The sequence below is a fragment of the Onychomys torridus genome, chromosome 2 (genome assembly GCF_903995425.1).
Source record: "Onychomys torridus chromosome 2, mOncTor1.1, whole genome shotgun sequence".
Lineage (NCBI taxonomy): Eukaryota > Metazoa > Chordata > Mammalia > Rodentia > Cricetidae > Onychomys > Onychomys torridus.
Window position 1 is genome coordinate 16,865,224 of NC_050444.1, and position 20,225 is coordinate 16,885,448.

Consider the following 20,225-nt stretch of genomic DNA (forward strand, 5'->3'; position numbering starts at 1 on the left):
ACAACAAAGGAGAAACTTCCAAGAAGGAATTGATACCCAAGAAATAAACTTTCTTTACCCAACTGCAAAGTTTATCAGCAAAGTTAGACCCCCCTTCTTCCTGGAGGAGCTGAACTTGATTGCTCTAATTTTCCCGTAATCAAGTACAGGCCTTTTCTTTTAGTGCCTTTCAAAGCTGCTCTTTATCCTCTTTCTCTAAGTTTAAAAGATTCCTCACCCTCTCATGCCATCGGCCCCTCCTCGGGCTTACTTGATCTCTTCCCCTCCCCCATTTCCTAAACAGTCCTAATCTGTTCCCTCTTTTCTCAGCCTGGCTGGGTGCCCCTCCACCACTTCTTCCCTTCCTCCTCCTCCTCCTCCTCCTCCTCCTCCTCCTCCTCCTCCTCCTCCTCCTCCTCCTCCTCCTCCTCCTCCTCCTCCTCCTCCTCCTCCCGGGCTCTTTCTTTCCTCTCCCCTCCCCTCCCCCCCCGCAAGCCTCCCGGCGTGCTTCCCTTCCCCCCGCCTCTCGGTCCCGCACCCTCCCCTCCCCCGCCTCCTGCCTTGTGACACATCCTGGGCCCTCCCGGAGGCCGTAGCAGCAGCTCGGCAGCCGTGCTGGCCACCACCTCCTCCTCCGGAGCCGCAACCCAGCTCAGCCTGCGGCGGGCCTGCTGCTGCTGCTGCTGCTGCTGCAGTCATGGCTGCTGACGGGGTGGACGAACGTTCGCCTCTGCTGTCAGCCTCCCATTCCGGGAATGTCACTCCCACCGCCCCGCCGTACTTGCAGGAGAGCAGCCCAAGAGGTAAGGCCGGCTTAGACCTTTCTGCTTCTCACGGAAAGGTCTGGAAGGAATGCCGGGGAGCCTTGGCGCGGAGGCGGAGAGCCTCTCACTTGGGCTGAGGGAGAAGGATGCTGACCGTTGCCTTCCCTGGCGGTGCCTGCCTGCCCCGGAGCCTCGCTGCAGGGCTTCGCGGCTGCTGCTAAGGGTGTGGAGAGTGTGTGCTTGAGCACTTCTTACCCGGGTTTAGGATCAGATGTGCATTTCCCAAGCTCTGTGCTGCTGTTTCCAAAGCAGCCCCTAAGTGTAGCTGGGCGGTGGTGCAGATCCTTCAGTCATTCACAAGTGCTTTTGGTTGCTGAAAAACCTGGGGGTACTGCTCACCTTGGCATCCGTCCTTGAGCGAGGACTTGAGCACCAAACATCTTCGTCTCTTACACTCACCCCACAGCCCAGTGCAACCAGGGAAGTGCCTAACCAGAAGGGACCGAGTTAATCAATATTCCTGATATGTCTGAAATCCCTAGGCTTTGGGTAATGGTCCTGCCTGTGAGAAGTGTGTGTCACAGCTTCAGTGGTGAATGAAGAACTTGCAGATATAGAAGGGAAAGTGAAATATTTTTTATATACATCTGGGTGAGGTTGAAATGAACTTCCAAAAAGTTACCCAAGTTTATACTGTATATATTTTTATTTTTGTTTTCAGTATAGAATACAAAGAAATTCGGGTAAATGGTGCAGTGAGGAAAAAGAAGTCTGTTTACCAAAGGATTCGACTTATTCAAAGATCTGTCTTTGTTCAAAGCCTTCTGGATGATTACTCCAGTAGTCTGGAAGGCAAGCCTTGCAGACACCATTAAATATGGCACGTGCAAACATAGCTTCCTTCATCTTTCTCTTTGACTGAATGTGAATGAGGTGTAAAAACCCAAGGAGGCAAAAGCTAATGCTTTAAAAAAATATAAGCAGGTCACGTGTCTTGTAGCACAACTTCCCCTAAGTTCGTGTCTGAAATTGGAGAAACACTGGAATAGGTTGAAGTCGTCTGGCATTTAGTATTTCTATTGAACATTTTATAACTTGAAAATCAGCTATGTGAATCTCAGTCTATAAACATAAGCAAGACAAAGGAAAACTATGGTTAGCTGGGAGTAATTCAGTATGATTGACAGCTTGAGAGGAAAGGGGCAAAGTCCAACAGAACTCACCCACAGAAAACCTGCAAGTTATACTTGTTGGTCAGCATTCACCAGATACCAAGTTGGGGGAATTTCCCTTAGTGGGCCAGTTCAATATTAATGTTGTACTATTCAATATTGTAATAAACATTGAATAATATTTATTCACTGATTCCTTAACGAATGTTTCAATTCATTAACTTAGTCATTTAAGACAAAGTATTTGACAATTTATTAGGGGACTGAGTTTGGACTTAAATTCCTGATGGAGGACATATTTTCATGCTCTGTTATGGAGCCGTCTTTTCCTACCTTTAGCCAGGTTGTACTTACAACATGCATGATTGATACTCATACCCACAGACTTGCATAGACCTTCATTATTTTCTGTAGATTCCCTTAACTTGATCAGATTCCTCAAACTACAAAGGAAGTGGTACTCAGATCAACCACTGAGGAGAAGTAATTTCACTCTAAACAACTTCTAAACAAGCACTTTTTTTGTTGTTTTGTTTTTTGAGACAGGGTTTCTCTGTAGCTTTGGAGCCTTTCCTAGAACTCACTCTGTAGCCCAGGCTGGCCTCGAACTCACAGAGATCCACCTGGCTCTGCCTCCCCATTCAAGGCTTGTGCCACCACTGCCCGGCTTAAACAAGCACTTTTAATGTGTTTAATAAAAAAGCTCATTTGGCCTTTTAGTAGAATAATTTTTTTTGGTACCTATTAAGGAGACAGGTGAGATATTTAAAACACTAATTTCATATGGACAATACCTATGAAGCAAGAAACATAAATGTAAAATAACATCATTTTATTTGCCTCTTGACAGTATTTTTTCTTGATTAATAACAAGTAACTATTTGCACACGTTCTTCATCTTGAACCCCATCAGCATTCATTCATTCAGCAACTTTAGGGGCACCACAGTGTGCCACATGCTGTACTACTGCTCTGAGTAAGCCTGACCAAAACTGTGCCTTCATGGGGTTCATGTAGTGGGAGAAAGAATAAATAAACTTTTGGCTTAATCAGTTCAGATTTTTAAGATTTCTGTTATCACCAGATTCTGTTAATAGTTGAAAACAGTAAAATTCTTAGTTGGAATCCAAAGACTAGAAATTGAATGTACATTTTGACGATTAACTTTAGTTTATTATACCATTTATAATTATTCAGACTCTCCTCTCTCTCTCTCTCTCTCTCTCTCTCTCTCTCTCTCTCTCTCTCTCTCTGTGTGTGTGTGTGTGTGTGTGTGTGTGTGTGTGTGTGTGTGTGTGCCATGTCTTTGCAAGTGGTCGAGGATGCCAGAAGAGAGCATTGGATGACTTGGAACTGAAGTTCCAGTTGATTGTAAGCCACCCATTGTGAGTGGTGGCAACCAAACATGGATCCTCTGCAAGAATAATGTGTGCCCTTAACCACCAGGCCGCCTCTTCAACTCCTCTTTTCCTCACTTTCTAAGGAACATAAATTTTAGTTCCTATCTCCTATGAAGAAATAGTGCATTTGGGGTTGAAAGTTATGGTGTGTTTATTTCTAGGTAGACAATTAATAATGTAGTCGAGGGTATTTAGCATTGGACACTAGGTGTTGCCCCAGAAGAGTTGCATGTAGTCCTTGGAACTACCCACCTGAGTTTCTGTGTAGAAAGCTAGTACTCTCCACTGTCAGTACTGGGTAGCTACAGAGTGCAGTTTCTTTCCTGACTGCAATGCTCTATGGTATATCGATCAGTTTTTGTTCAGGCATAGAAATTAAAGTCAAAGACAGCTTTAGTCTCATTTGAAAGGGAAGTAGGGGGAAAAATACCACAAGTGTTAATAGTTTGCCTAGATTAATTGATTCTCTTACAGATCTACTAATATTTTAGACAATGTATGGGAGAATGACATAACTTTTACATTTGCATTCTAGTTTGCTTCTCTGTTGATGTAATAAAACACCATCACCAAAATAAATTTGGGAGGATAGGGGTTATTCTAGCTTACAAGTTATAGTTCGAGGCAGGAATCTGGAGGCAGAATCTGAAGCAGAGGCCAGTGGAGGAATGTTGCTTATTGGGTGGTTTTTTTCATGGCTCGCTCAGATTGCTTCCTTATACAACCCAGAACCACCTGCCCAAAGGTGGTACTGCCTGCAGTGGGCTGCTACTTCCCATGCCAGTCATTAATTAGGAAATGTCTGAAAGACATGCCCACAGTCCATTCTGGGGGAGGCAGTTCCTCAGCTGAGCCAAAATTAATTAGCTCACTTTGCAAAATCTGTGAAAATGTTTTGAATTCCAGGCTGTCTAATTGTGCAGAGTATTGACAATGGAAACATGACTTATTGCTTGAGTGTAATTCAGAAAGGGAGGAGATACTTGGCTACATATAGAGGGACAGGTCTAGGTTTATTTCTCTCCTTTATTCATCAACGAATCCTGGCATGTTAGCCAAGCTGTGGTAGGAAAAGGAAAACTGACTAGTTTCCTTTCTCTTATGATGTAATGTATTTCACTCACAGAAATACAAAATGCAGAGGGGACAAGAACTGTGTTAAAAACATGTCTAATACAAAGATACATGCTCAGCTATGTTCATAGCAGCATTATTCATAATAGCAGAACCTGAAAACAACCTAGATGCCCATCAACTGAAGAATGGATTAAGAAAATGTGGTACATATACACAATGGAGTACTACTCAGCAGAGAAAAAACAATGACATCATGAAATTTGCCCGCAAATGGATGGAACTAGAAAATATCATCCTGAGTGAGTTAACCCAAACCCAGAAGGACAAACATGGTATGTACTCACTCATAAGTGGATACTAGATATAAAGCCAAGAACAATCAGACTGCAACCCACAAATCCAGGGAGACTGTATAGCAGGGGGGACCCTAGGATGACTGTGGCTTATAATGAGTTTTGGTTTTGGCCAATCACTGGGTATGCTTTAGTGAAACATTTCACTATTGGGATAAGAATTTGTACTGTACCAAGCTGATGAAAGGGATATGCTGGCTGTACTTTCAGGAAGGGAAGCTAAAATCTTTTTAGATTATGGATTACCCTATAGAAAAATGTCTGCTATAAATCAAACAATAAAGGGGAAGATAAATAGAAATCTCACTTACACAACTTAAGTAAAACATAGCTCTCTAAACAAATGAAGATAGGTTTCTTCTGTATCCCAGAATCTAATCAATATTTATATGTATAATTCAGCTATTATTTGGCTTAAAGGGGCTTATTGGGAAATGTTATCATTATTATTACTACGATGATGATGATGATGATGATGATGATGATGATGATGTTTGGTTTTTTCGAGGCAGGGTTTCTCTGTAGCTTTGGAGGTTGTCCTGGAACTCGCTTTGTAGACCAGGCTGGCCTCGAACTCACAGAGATCCACCTGCCTCTGCCTCCCGAGTGCTGGGATTACAGGCATGCACCATCACTGCCTGGCATTTTTATTATTTTTTACAGAGAAAATATTTTCCAGTTTCAAATAACTCTGGACATTGGAATTATAACTTGTTTTATGTTAAAAAACCAAAAACATTTAAGTGGAAAATGCTGCAGGACCACTGAACTCAATGTTGTATTTACATATCTATATCTGTATAAAATAATGATTATAAATGTTTGTTTAAAAAGGTGAAGTGCAAATGTGAATTTAACAAGAAGTTGTAGATTTTCAACATTGTACACTCCTTTGTTACAAATAAATATTTATGCTTCTTAAAAAAAAAGAAAGAAACATGTCTAGTACCTTGATCACATACACTGATTTAACCTGGTTAAAGGAGACTGGAAAGGCTTTCCTGAGCCTCGATTGGAATTTAAAGATGGGACAGGGGTTATCTAGATGAAAAGCATACCAGATTGTAGGCAAAGAAAGTATGGGGAAAAAACTTCAGCAGAATGGAGTATGGTAAGGCCTAGTGGGGAAGGAAGTTCAATGTTGCTAAAGTGAAGATGGATGTAGGCACATGCTGTAAAAGAGGTAGATGGTTGATATTTTTCGTTGAGTCTCCCTCCTCCCTATAACTTTGTTTTCATGTATTTCAGCCCTGTAGGGTCTCTCTGCTTCAATGTACGCTGACCCTGTGACTTGTTTTTGACATCCAGAATAAGGTAGAAGATGTGATGAATGAGTTTAGATGCTAAATGAGAAGAGATTATAGAGTTTTGACTTTTGATATTGTAGAAGTACACTATGGAAAAAAGTAACTTGTCATGTAGGAAATGGGATATCTGGAGACAGTTCATGACTAGAGAAAGCCAAAACCAACTATGCAGAAGGCCACACAGAAGAAAGATGTCTGACCAGCCCTTAGCCATGTAAATGTCTTGGATACACCTCAGAGATGAGTCTTCAAATGACACCAATGCAATCCAAACTGTTACCGTATCTATATAAGAGACTGTAGATGACAACCCAACTGAATTGTTGGCACTGATCTTAAATTTTTGTTTAAGATACTATAATTCTGAGTGATTTGTTCTGCTGTACTAAGGGACCCTACAATGAATATGAGTTGATTCCAGGGCACTGTAGGCCATGTGAAAGAAAGTTTGGTTAAACAAAAAACTATGTCAGGTGATTATTTTAAATCACTCTATAGAATAAATGAATTAAATGATCTACCAGAGCACATGAGGATAACTGTCTTACTAAATTGCAGTAATAATTCAGGTAAATTTCATTAATTATGCTGGTTGTTTGGACTCAGGTCATATTAGAGATAGAATGCCCAGGGATGAGGTTTAGGAGGGAGACAAAAGCTAAGCATTGTGGCACAGGCCTATAATCCCAGCCACTCAGGAGAATTGCAACTTTGGGGCTATCCAAGTCAATTTAACCAGATCATGTCTCAAAATAATTCGAAAAATAGCAACAATGAAGAAAGAGATGGAAATTAAACCCAGTGGCATAGCATTTAACTAGCAGACAAGAGGCCATGGGCTTAATTCCCAGTCAAAACCCAAAGCAAATCTAAGAGTAGACGGATTGAACTTGTTGATGGATGGCTCTTGGAAGTGAGATGGCGAGAATTCTGCTTCTATAGCTTTATGGTTTATTTGCCTGCACTAAAGCAGAGAACACCAGAGGACTACACTTTGGAGAAGAAGATCCCAAACTTAGCTTTAGATGTGAAGCATTTTAAAGGAGCCCCTCAGGGCCCTGTGAGTGTACCAGGGCATATGCATGTATCCATGAAAAGGTGTTAGGTGAAAAAAAATTTTAATTGCTTGAGTGTTTACAGCTCTAGCTGGTGGCATGCGGGACCTAAAAATAAGGTGTACTAAAGTCTCATGCAATAGTCAACTTTACTTGAGCATCAGGCAATTTATACTCTGAGGATTAAGGGCAGTGGTGGTATACGCTTTTAATCCCAGCACTTGGGAGCAGAGGAAGAAGGATCTCTGAGTTTGAGGCCAGCCTGCTCTCCAGAATGAGTTCCAGGACAGTAACAGCTACACAGATAAAACCTCATTTCAAAAAACAAACAGAAAACAAAAACAAGCCAAAATCACATAAGTAAGGTATTCAATCACAAGGACAAGCCACACATGGCACAAACATGTTTTTCCATTGAGGCACATGAATAACAACAGCTGAAGTCAGCTCACTCCTATCTGCTACGCCTGCACAAAATCACATTTCAAGAACAATTCTGTGTTTTTGAAGAAAGTGAGGTCACAAGACTCTCCAACCTCCCCCCACCCCCCCCCCCCCGCCCCAGGGGTTTCTCTGTGTAGCTTTGTGCCTGTCCTAGATCTCACTTTGTAGACCAGGCTGGGTTCAAACTCACCAAGATCTGCCTGGCGCCTGGCTCTGCCTCCCAAGTGCTGGGATTAAAGGCGTGCGCCACCACTGCCCAGCAACAAGACTCTTTCTTGTCTTGTTTTCTGACAAGCAGTCAGAATTCCCCTTGCACAACCCAATTCTTGGACTAAGATTGTTAGGATCTGTGAGAAGTCCCAAGAAGACCACCAGTCCCGATTCAATCAGCAGAAGCACTTATTATACCACATGCATGTTGGGTCGCTTACTTGTACAAAATGTAGATCAAAGTGAGAGAGATGTGTAAGTTCCTTTTAAGCACAGCTGAAGGATTCTAAAAGCAGTGTGACCATTCTACCTAGGTATGGCTACACAAGTGGCAATCATATTAGTACATTTCTAATTGTTTAGGGCTAGCAGGGGTGGGCTAAGGCTATAGCTTTTACATTCTTGGCAAGACTGGACAAGTCCAAGGCTTTGTCCTTGTTTGATTATTACTAGGGGGAGGGGTGAGGAAGGGGAGTTGCTCAGACATATGCACTTCATCCAGAGTCAGGGGCATTGGTTATTGATTGCCCCTTGTTTGTGAACGGAGGCCTAGTTCTTAACTGAGTTCTTGGGGGCCTGTCATGCTATTTGCCTGGCCCTCTCAAGGTCTGAGACTGGAGGACATGTTTTCAGTGATGAAATAAATGGTAAGTTTATTAATCTCACTGGGTGAGAATAAGACCTTTACCACAGTTTTGAGCCAAATTTGAAGCAAGCTTTAGTTAAATACTGGCCAGGATTATGGACTCTGGCCAGGTCCATTCCAGGGTTCTCAGAAAATTGTGAAGAGTCACATTTCAGAGGCTTAAAAAGACCAGATCCAATCAGGGAAAGCATATATCCTGACATACTTTCTGCCTGCGTACCTCCTGCCTACATTCGATTAAGCATATCCAGTGTAGTTGGATCAAACACACTTGTTTAGGGGGATTAAAAACATGTGACTTATTATCTTACATAAATAGCCTCAATCATCTCAGAGAGTATCTGTCCTTGGGCAAGGGGCTTATGGGTTAGAGGCATTTCTGTTTTATGGATCTCCTAGGCACAGTAATTAAGACTTCAGACATAAATTTAGCTCTCATAAGTTGTCATTTATTATGCACTATTGTGATCTTTAGGAAATACTGCTTGGTTCAGAAGTAAGTTCTTAGTGACCCTTTTACGTCTTATCCTTGGAAAAAATCTGAATTTAGAGATTGTCCTTAGTTCAAACTGGATGTGCAATCTTACTTCTTTCGGAACTGCATTTTTCTATATTTCAGTAGACTGATACTGAGTCTTTAGATATATTTTGTAAGTCTTGAATTTCCAAATCTTCTTGCATACTTGAAGAACCAAGATTGGTTATGTATTGATAAGAAGAAATGATTTATATGCAAAGCCCTTTTCTGCACACAATCCCTGGTGAAGTTTATTAAACTGTTCATGTTATTTACCGAAGACCCACTGAGAAGTCACATTGTCATGATAAGCAAGAAATGTGAAGCATTTTGGAGAAAAGTGTCATAAAGCTTCTTCAGTGTCCTGAAACAGTGCATACCTTCTATGATGCTGAACAAACAGGGTCTTGATGAATACAAAAACTTGACTTTTGTGTTATTATAACCCACTTATGCCATTTTAGGGATGTCTTTCATATTGTTTCTTAAGTTAAACTTTGCTCCACTGAGACAAATCTTCATTAAGGATGAAGCGTACCTGCTCCTGGCACTCTAGTGGAATGCCACGCCCATTTCCTGTTAGAATCTTTCCCCTAGTTCCGGAAGCACTGGCCTTCAAGGTTCTTTTATTCTGTTTTTTATAATTCTCACATTTCACTCAGGTTCTTTCCAGCGTCTTTAAATGTTAAATCAAGACCCCCCTCCTGCACCCATCCATTCAGCCATCCTTTCAAATATTTGAGTGCCTATTTTGCTATTCATATGCTAAAGAACTTCCATTCATTTGAGCTATGTGCAGTAAGCACTATAATTTAAAAATAATAAGCAAAGAACAAAGGCAGAAAGTATTTCAGATGGGCAACCAGGAAAGACATTTCAGAGGTAACAATCAGAGCCCTGATAAATGAGTCAGAATCAGCCATCAAAACTTTAAGGAAAGAAGAGTTTTCTGGACAATGGGGACAGCAAATGTAACAGCTGCAGTTTTACAGAGCTGGGGATACCATGGGTTAGAGCATCGAGATTGGGGGAAGAGTAGTGGAAGAGGTCATGTCTATAGACTGAGAGACTAGGAGGCTCGGTGAGTCACCATCCAGAGAGGGATTGCATTCTGAGGGCAATGAGAGTAAATGAGACACCTCAAACTTTGACTTTTTAAGGCTGTCCTGATTTGTATATGGAAAATGAATACTTAGAGAGGATGAGAAGAAACTAACTAATAAGATATAACACTAATTAAGGGCTGTCAGTTGTGGACTGATGTTCTCAACTGTGGTGGAAGGGATTGGGAACTGAAACTGCTGAGATGTGGTTGAAGTCATTTTCCATCCATGTATTCATTCGTGTTAATGTTTGGAGACAGGGTCTCACTAGGTAGCTCAGGCTGTCCTGGAACTTGTGCTTCTCCTGCCTCAGCCTCCACGCCTGTCTAAGCAGAGATCAAGCATTGAGCCCTGCCACTTGCTGATGGCACTGGCGGATGGGCAGAGGTGTTGCAGGGGAGAGCTAGCAAAGTAGTTCATAACTGTCTACCAGGGTAGTAATCCCTGGGAAACGATCGGGGAGCTTCTCCAAATAAAAACTGTAATCTTATTATGGGGGGAAGTAGGCAATTCTGGAGAAGATTTGGGTCTCAGCTCTTTTGCATTGTATTTTCATCATCACTAAGAGGTATTAAATATAATGGGAATAACATCATTTTCATAGTTTCTAAAAGGAATAAATATGTGTTTTCAGGGTTTGGGGTTTTGTTTTTGACAAAGTTTCTGTACTTTTGTGGGTGGGGAGAAAGAGTTCTAATGGATTTGTGTTGCTTTTATATGTTTCTAGATATTTTTCTTTAATCACGTTGCTGTTATAAAATAACCTTATTGACCCCTTTTTATGTTCTATGAGAATAGAAATAAGATATGTGCAAAGACCTGCTCTTTTTCCTTGACTTCAGGAGAGACTTCCAAGCACCATGGAACTCTGTTCCTTCATAGGCTCAGAGTCGCTCCTCCTGCTGCTGGGTGCTGCCTATTTCAGAGCCGGGGTTTCTCAGATCAGAAACAGTGTATAGCGTGACCTTTGGCTTTTGTGTTTTATGGCCCAATTGTTTTGTTTTTTGTTTATAAGGAATTGGAAGCACCTGGAATATACCTACACAGAATATCTATCATATTTTGGGGGGATGAGAAGTGTTCTAGTTAATTAATTAGCTAATTAATTAGAATATTTGCATAGGCTCTGCAGGTTGAATATCCCTAATCTAAAAAGGTGAAATCTGATATGCTCTGAATCTGAAATACTCTGACTGCCATGCTAGTGTTCAAAAAGTTCTGTATTTCAAAACATTTTAGACATTAGATTCTTTGTTGTTGTTGTTGTTGTTAGAGATGCTCAAACTGTATTTAACTTAAAAATATATGCTTAGGGCGGTGGTGGTGCACGCCTTTAATCCCAGCACTTGGGAGGCAGAGGCAGGCAGATCTCTGTGAGTTCGAGGCCAGCCTGGGCTACTAAGTGAGTTCCAGGAAAGGCACAAAGCTACACAGAGAAACCCTGTTTCGGAAAAAAAAACAACAACAACAACTATATATGTGCTTAACCTGTATTACCTTTCTTATCTCACACCTTTACTTCCAAAGTCTCATCTTTGCTTAAGTTCTTTTTTTTGTCTTAAAGATTTATTTTTTTTGTGTACAAGTGGTCTGCCTGGATGTATGCCTGCATGCACGCCAGAAGAGGGCACCAGATCTTATTACAGATGGTCCTGAGCCACCATGTGGTTGCTGGGAATTGAACTCAGGACCTCTGGAAGAGCAGCCAGTGCTCTTAAACTCTGAGCCATCTCTCCAGCTCCTTAAATGCTAAATGTTATAGTATTTAGAAATTGGAAAGACAATATGTGAATCTTTTAGAACTATTACACATTTCTTCTTTTCAGAATTAGAAGTCTAACTAGCATGGAATATTTCAATTCTCTGTATATGCATAGGCCATGTGACTGATTAGAGAACTTTTGTTCTCAGCATGGGTGGGTGCTTAAAGGGAGTGGCAGATTATTTCTTCTGCCCCCATTTTAGTGAGTTATTTAAACTTGGTTGATGCGTAATATGAATTTCAAAATAGTTTATAAGAAAGGCCCTAATTTTCCTAGATTTGAGTATATGATTTCAATAAAGGAAGAAATTGAGGATGACATAGTACAATATTATAACCTTGTGGTGTCAAAAATTAAGAAAAGTACAAAGATTCATCATCCAGAAGAGAAGTAAAATGTGGAAATGAGTGACTTAAATAGGAAGATTTTTATGGGATGTTACCAAAGACAAACAAACAAACAAACAAACCAAAACAACAACAACAACAACAACAAACCATTGATTTCTTCTGAGCTCTGTGAATTCTATACATGAATACAAAATTATTTTAAAATTGGATAGATAGTTTCTAAACTCATAGAACTGCCTTAGTTCTCTGAAGATGATCATCACATCTGCCAACTTATTGGTTTGTAATTACAAATCACCTGGCTTCAAAGTGGAGGAACTTCATCTTTTCATGCTAAGAGTGACGGAGAACTTGTGGCCATGTTACAAAACCACCACAGTAAGCCACGACATATATAATTGAGAATAGAATGCTATGCAGCTGGAAAAGTAAGAAGTTTTTTGTTTTGTTTTTCAAGACAGGGATTCTCTGTATAACAGCCCCGGCTGTCCTGGACCGTGCTTTGCAGACCAAGCTAGACACCAACTCACAGAGATCTGCTTGCCTCTCTGCCTCCAGTGCTGAGATTAAAGGCCTGTGCCACTGCACCTGGCTTGCAACTGGAAATGTAAATGAGGCACCTGTATACACCAGTAGAACACTAGTGAGGGCAGGTTGCCAGAACATGCTGTGAGGTAGCAAAACATGAAGTATTTATAGTGTGGGGCACATGTCTTGTGTGTACAAATATAGGGCACATGAGAATGTGCATGTGTGCATATTATATACAGTAGCCTAGAGAGTCACAGAAGGGTGTTTAAAAGGTGTGGCCCCTGTGATCTACAGTGAGCAGACTATCATATCAGCATATAAATAACATTGGTGTGATAATGTAAAGTTTTTTTTTTCAAAATAAAAGTTATGGCAATATAAGCATGAAGTTTTCATGGGGAGAAAAACCCACTATTACAAGCACATGGTAATGACTCTTAACATGAAAGGAAAACTTCATAACTTTCAGTTAATGAATATTATCTTTTAAGGCTTTTTAAAGTATCTGCACTATCTCATCATAATTATGAATTATAGCAAGTTTACAAGTTTTAGACTTTTCCCCTTTTCCAGATTGAGATTTATAATTTCCTTCCTGCTCATAGACAAATGGGAAGGCAACTGTGGAACTATTAAAAGTAAAACTGCAGTAGCCCAGCAAAGCACTTCTGTTTTGTGAAGTTTTTGCCAGGAACTACATGTCCCCTCAACAGTGTGTGTCCAGTTTGTATCCTAATACTTGTGTGTGTGATCCTCCAGAGACAAGGCACAACATAGGATCCCTATCTTTGCCATCTCTTGCATGTGATCTCCTACAGCCTTCACATCTAGACACTCAGCAGTCTCCATCCCTGATGTGCCCATCATGTGAATAAATGGGTGCCAGGGTGAGGCATCATGGTGACACTGAATTCTCTTAGGGTTTAAGGTGCTGGAGGGGTGTCAGAACAAAAGGCGGTGTGATCCAGTGGAACATGTGGATACATTGGTGGCTTCCCCAGAAATGTCCACAGGGTGAAGGAAGGCACTCCAAGGCTGTCACTCCTGTCAATAGTAAAGACCTGCCACTTTAATTGCTGTATTTCTTTGCGAATTTTTATATTTGGAAATGAAATTTAGTTGGCCCATTAGCTAAAAATGGGATTTGTTTACTTATGTTTTTTGGCAATTACTGTATGCCTATCAAATAAGCATTGATCCTAAGGGTCTTATCAGCTCTCTTGTATTCATTTGATTTTTCTAAGATGTAGAGTGAATGACTCAAATTCTAAAGTTATCTAATTATTGATTTTTTTTATCTTTTTTTAAATTAAGAAATGTTTTATTCATCCCACATACCAACCACAGATTCCCCCCTTATCCCTCCTCCTGTTCCCCCCAAGTCTTTCCCCCATCCCCTTCTCCAAAAAGGTATGGTCTCCCATGGGGAGTCAGCCAAGCGTGGCACACTCAGGTGAGGCAGGTCCAAGCCCCTCCCCATGCATCAAGGCTGTGCAAAGTGTCCCACCATAAGCAATGGGCTCCAAAAAGGCAGTTCATGAACCAGGGATAGATCCTATTCCCACTGTCAGGGGCCCCTCACACAGACCAAGCTACACAACTGTCTCGCCCATGCAGAGGGCCCAGTCCAGTCCCATGGAGGAGGCTCCACATTATTGATTTTTTTAAAATCTAAAATTGATTAATCATTGATTCACTTAAAATTCATTAAAGGTAATAATTCATAATTGGTAAGATGCAGAGTATAATATACTAGTTTACATATTTATACTATCTAATACCATGAGATCTTAATAGAATGCCATACCATGTAACATCTTTTTTGTTTTGTTTTGTTTTTCGAGACAGGGTTTCTCTGTGTAGTTTTGGTGCCTGTCCTGGATCTCACTCTGTAGACCAGGCTGGGCTCGAACTCACAAAGATCCGCCTGTCTCTGCCCTCTGAGTGCTGGGATTAAAGGTGTGTGCCACCACCGCCGGCAATGTGTAACCTCTTTAAGCAAACAAAACATTACTAAACCAGTTTGGCTGTTTCCTTTTCCCATATACTTAGTTTATCTTCCCCTTCCCCTCTCCATATCATCTCTTGGTCTAACATGTCTTTAAACAGACCTGGGATAAGTAGACTTTATTATTAGTAACTTAGGAAATACCTGTGCTTAGTTTATATATATATATATATATATATAGTTAGGGTTTCTGTTGCTGTAAAGAGACATCAGTACCATGTTAACTCTTTTTTGTTATTTTGTCTTTTTTTTTTTTTTTTTAGAGCTGAGGACCGAACCCAGGGCCTTGCGCTTATTAGGCAAGTCGCTCTACCACTGAGCTAAATCCCAACCCTCCCCCCCCGACCCCCCATGTTAACTCTTATAAAGGAAAACATTTAATTGTGAGGTTCAGTCCATTATCATCATGGTGAGACATGATGGCATGCAGGCAGACATGGTGCTAGAGACGGAGCTGAGAGTTCTACATCTTGATCTGCAGGCAACAGGAAGTGGTATGAGCAATATGAGCAAAGGAGACCTCAAAGCCCACCCCCACAGTGACACACTTCCTCCAAAGGCCACACCTCTTATAGTGCCACTCTGTTTGGGACCCATTTCCTTTCAAACCACCACACCTAGTTATGTACAAAGGACTGTCATACTTTCTCTTAGAAAATACAGTTTGTCATCCTCAGTGAAATGTGGTGGGTGGGAAGAGTAACAGCAGTGGAGTCCTTCACCTGCTTAGCAGGAGAGAAATTTCTTTTCTTTCCTTCTTTTTTTTTTTTTGGTCATGGAAGTAATTATTTGTTCTATGCAACAAAGGAGAATCTTTGTAATTTTTTGACACATGTATCTGAAAGCAATATTATAAATGTCAAACTGAGAATGGAGCCATGCAACTAATCAGTGTGATTCCACATAAATCAATGCCAGAAAATTTTGTATTTCTGGAAATAGCAACAAATGGAATAATTGGAAAGCAAGATAGAAATACATTGTAAGACATCATGTCTTGGAGGCAGTTGCAGTGCCACAGGTGAAACGCATTGTTCAGGTCCAAGGAAAGTAGAAATCAGAGCAGAAGCTGTTGCTGTCTAGGAGTTGGTTATTGGCAGGTCATTAAGTATTTCTTGCCAAGATCTCCAGTTATGTGGCCATTCTTTGACACAGTCTATAACCTGAGACCCTAAGACAATGCAAGATAGAGGCTAATAGTCATAGAGAAATTTCACATCCATTGTTGCCTGAGAGATGCCTGATTTGTTGGTGCCCAGGTCAACCCTGGCTTCATGTAAGCACCATGAGGAGGACTGATGCCCAGGATGGAAGCCGGTGCTGGTCTCAAGCCGCACATAAGGTGTGGCTGCTTTTCTAGAGACGCTGATCAGAGGAAGAAAGTAATGGTAAAGTTATATGGAAGAGTTGCAGTACTTAAAGGAATAAATGTAAGTTTTGCAGAAAGGACTGTGCTCACATCCTTTCCCCCTCTACTTGCAGCCCTGGCACATGCTCTGCCTTCATCAGATTTTTCTTTTTATAAAGAAGTTACATTTCTGTTATCATACAAAGTATTGGTTGTCACTGTGGCATTGTTATACATATAAAATCATTAGGCTCTGCTCTGATTTGCTCTCTCACTGCCTTCAGTGAGCCTTCCTTCCCCAAGTATTTTAATGCCACATATGCCCTGTTAGCTTCTTGACCTCTTACTTGCTCCATTTAAACCACTTCTGCACCTTTCATAGCCCTGATTCTGTTTCCATCTCATATATATATATATATATATATATATATATATATATATATATATATATGTGTGTGTGTGTGTGTGTGTGTGTGTGTGTGTGTGTGTGTGTGTGTGTACATAAACATATGTGTATAGATACACATATATTTGAAGTCTAGATTCTGTAAATGAGAGAACATGACATCTCTCTTTCTGAATCTGCTTTATTTCATTCAACATAATGATCCCTAATACAGCCCATTATTCTGCAAATGTCGTAATTTCATTTCCTTTATGGCTGCACAATTTTGTTTTGTACATGTACATTTTCACTATCTATTCTTCCATTTAAGGACATGTGGACTGATGCCGTAGCATATCCTGGATACTGTGAACAGTATCATAACATGGCTGCCCAAGCACCTCTGTGGAAGCTGACTCAGGATCTTTCAGGTCCATACCCAGGAGTTGAATAGCTGGGTCAATAGCAGTTTTAGTTTTAGCTCTTAAGAACTGTACTTACTGCCATAGTGGCTGCACCAGTTAAGGATATTCCCAGCAGTGGATTGGGTTTCCTTCTCCAGATGCTCACCACCATTTGTTGTTTCCTCTCTCCCTCTTCCCCTCCCCCCTCTCTCTCTTTCTTTCCTGTCGCCACCTCTTCACCTTTCAAGTCTACCGTAATGGCTCGAACGCCTGCTATTCTTCCAGGGATGTGGTATTGCCTTCTGTGAAAATTCCAGAAACTTCCACTCAGCTTTCTTCGTGAGCCAGAAAAAGAAGTTGGCAATTAAATGGTTGTCAAGGTGTTTGCTTAAATTATGTTTTCAAGAACTGTTAAAATACCTTTTGAGTGGGTTCTAACATATACTGGAACTGCTGTGAATTGGGTCAATGAAAGACTCCATTATCACTTGATGGCCATTTTGAGTCTATTCACAGAGAACATTATTTGAAAGTCAGTTTACTTGCATTTTCTTTCCTCTGTAAACAATCAGATTGGTTACTTCAGCTTTCTTTGCAGAAGTTCAGAAGACACTCACAGTGTCTATACTGAGGCAGGTGCTTCCTCTCAATCACAATCACCCAGTCCATGTAGATGCTCTGGTTCTGGGAAGCTGCTTTTATTGGAAACCAGTTGAAGGACTGTGGTTCTACTGTAGATTCTGAAGTTACGTTGCTGCTTAGGATACCTAGAGTTTTTTCTGTACAGCCAAGCAATATCTTTGCAGGTTAGCTAACCATTTTAATCCCTGGCTAATTTCAATTAGTCATTGCAAAAAGTCCCTGTGAGTCAGTATTTGAAAATGCATGACCTTCCTTCATAATCCATGTACTCCTGTGTCTTTAGTGTTGACTTCTGCTAGTTTACAAGTTACTCTACAATCCTTGTTCCTTACTGACCCCAGACATCTCATCTGTGAGGGTAGCATTAACTGTCAACTTCATGAAATCTAGAATCACCTGGAACACTCTGGACATGCCCTGAAGGAGGGGGATTATTTTGATTTCATGAATTAAGGTACAAAGACCTATCAATTGTGGGTGGCTCCATGGCCTGGATAGGACCCTGGACTGTCTCCACAGAGAAAAGGAGCTGAGCTGCAGAAATTCCTAATTGTTCTCTGATTCCTGATGTTGATGTGATGTAACCAGCTGCTTCAACTCCTGTTCTCTGAACCCTATCACAGCAGTCAATATCCTTGAATGCGGCGTCAGAATAAACCTTCTCTCCATTAAGGTGCTTTTGCCACAGCAACGCATACACACAACTAAGACACATTCTAAGTGTATTGTGCCATATAATATTTTCTCTGTATTGGAAAGTAACCACAAAGATGCCTGATTTCCTATAAATGATGCTTCATTTATTGATTTATAATCTATCCTATCCTGTCTATCTATCTATCTATCTATCTATCTATCTATCTATCTATCTATCATCTATCTTTATTTTGGTTTTTCTAGACAGGGTTTCTCTGTGTAACTTCCCTGGTTGTCCTGGAACTCGCTTTGTAGACCAGGCTGGCCTCAAACTCAGAGATCCACCTGCCTCTGCCTCCTAAGTGCTCAGATTAAAGCTGTGCACCACCACCACCACCTTTGAAATGATGGTTTTTGATGTCTTAGTGAAGGGAGCATGCTGTGAGCCATCTTAGGAGATGTAGTGATGTACACTTATGTATACGACTTTCTTGTGAGAAATACACTCTAACATTCTCAACTCTCTGAACCTGTGATTGCTTCTTCAGAATCATAGTCCAAATGTTTTGACATCATATCAACAGCAAAGTAAACTCTCAGAGCCAATTCTAGTGAAATATACATATATGTGTATATATTTTTAAAATTAAAAATAAAATTTTGTCATACACTTTCCCTTTCTCCCAGATCCTCCCCATTTCCTCACCCTCCCATCTCTAAGCTCTTTCTTTCTCCCTTTAGAAAACAGGCAACCAACCAAACAAAAACCAGTCAAATCAGAATAAAAAACAAAACAAAAGCAAAGAAGCATAGGAAAGGCACACACACACACACACACACACACACACACACACACACACACACCTTAAAAACACAAAATTGGAAACCATAAGCTACAAACAAAAGACCAACAAGACAAAAAAAAAAATACCCAAACAAAATCATATGAGACCAAAAGTCTACAAAAATAACACTGAGTTCATTTTGTGTTGGCCAACTACTGCTGGGCATGGGGCCTACCTTTGAGTGTGGTTCATGTACCCAGTGAAACTTCACTGGACTAAACTAAATTTTTCTTTGCAAGTAGTTGGAGAGTATTTCTTGGTTAGGTATGGGAGCTTGTGTCTGCTTCTCCCTCCCAGTTCTGGGACCCTATCAGGGTTGAACTTATGCATGCCCTGTGCATGCTGCCACAGTCTCTGTGAGTTCATATGTACCTCAGCTAATTCTAGCTTTAAAACAAGGAATGAGTCTAGAAAATCTGGCTCAATTCAGCATTATATTTTATCTACTTTTGCTCATTCCTTCAAGATCTACTCAAAAATATTTTCAGGTTTGAGGTGAGACATATCACCAGAAATCTTATAGTTCTCTTAATGTATAAGTCAATTCTGTTTTTAGAGTTTGATTTTATTTATTAAATTATTTTTAAGATTCATTTAATTTTACTTTATGTGCATCAATGTTTTGCAGTATGTACGTGTGTGTGTGTGTGTGTGTGTGTGTGTGTGTGTGTGTGTGTTGCCTCTGGATCCCCAGAACTGGAGTTACAAATGCTTGTGAGCCACTGTGTGGATGCTGAGAACTAAACCAGGCCCTCTGCAAGAGCAGCAAATGCTCTTAATCAAAGAGACATCTCTCCAGCCCCAATTTCATTCTTTTAAAGCACACTGAGATTTTGCCATCATGTTGGATCTTGAGGCAATAAGGGATTTTAATGGTTGATCGTAAGGAAAAAGGCTAGCCATCTCCTTGAGGGCCCCACTCCCTTAAGGGAAGGCTGATCTCCCCAGATACTGAGAAAGCTATTTTCTACTTGTGAGAGTCTTAGGGTCAGGGTTGTATTCTCAGCTCTGCTTGCATACATTCCAAGTTGCAGAATTCCACTCCTTTGTAACCAGCACTCTTCTTGGCCATCAGTGGCAGACTCAGCCTGTGGATTTACCTGACATAGTTTTTAATCACCACAACTAAGTTTTGTGTTTGGTTTCTAATAAGAGCTTCACACTTGCTTGCTTCCTTTTTTTGTTTTTTGTTTTTTGTTTTGTTTTTTTTTCAAGATGAGGTTTCCTCTGTGTAGCCCTGGATATCCTGGAACTCATTCTATAGACCAGGCTGGCCTTGAACTCAG

General features: G+C 40.8%; 1 protein-coding gene across 1 annotated transcript in view; it reads left to right on the forward strand.

Moving 5' to 3' along the window:
* The first annotated feature begins 508 nt into the window (after window positions 1-508).
* Window positions 509-20,225, forward strand: part of Pip4p2 (phosphatidylinositol-4,5-bisphosphate 4-phosphatase 2) — a 55,333-nt gene continuing 35,616 nt past the window's right edge. Inside the window, 1 exon segment of the mRNA XM_036178481.1 lies at window positions 509-782. Within this exon segment, the coding sequence (XP_036034374.1) occupies window positions 677-782 (106 nt within the window). The 5' untranslated portion in view covers window positions 509-676.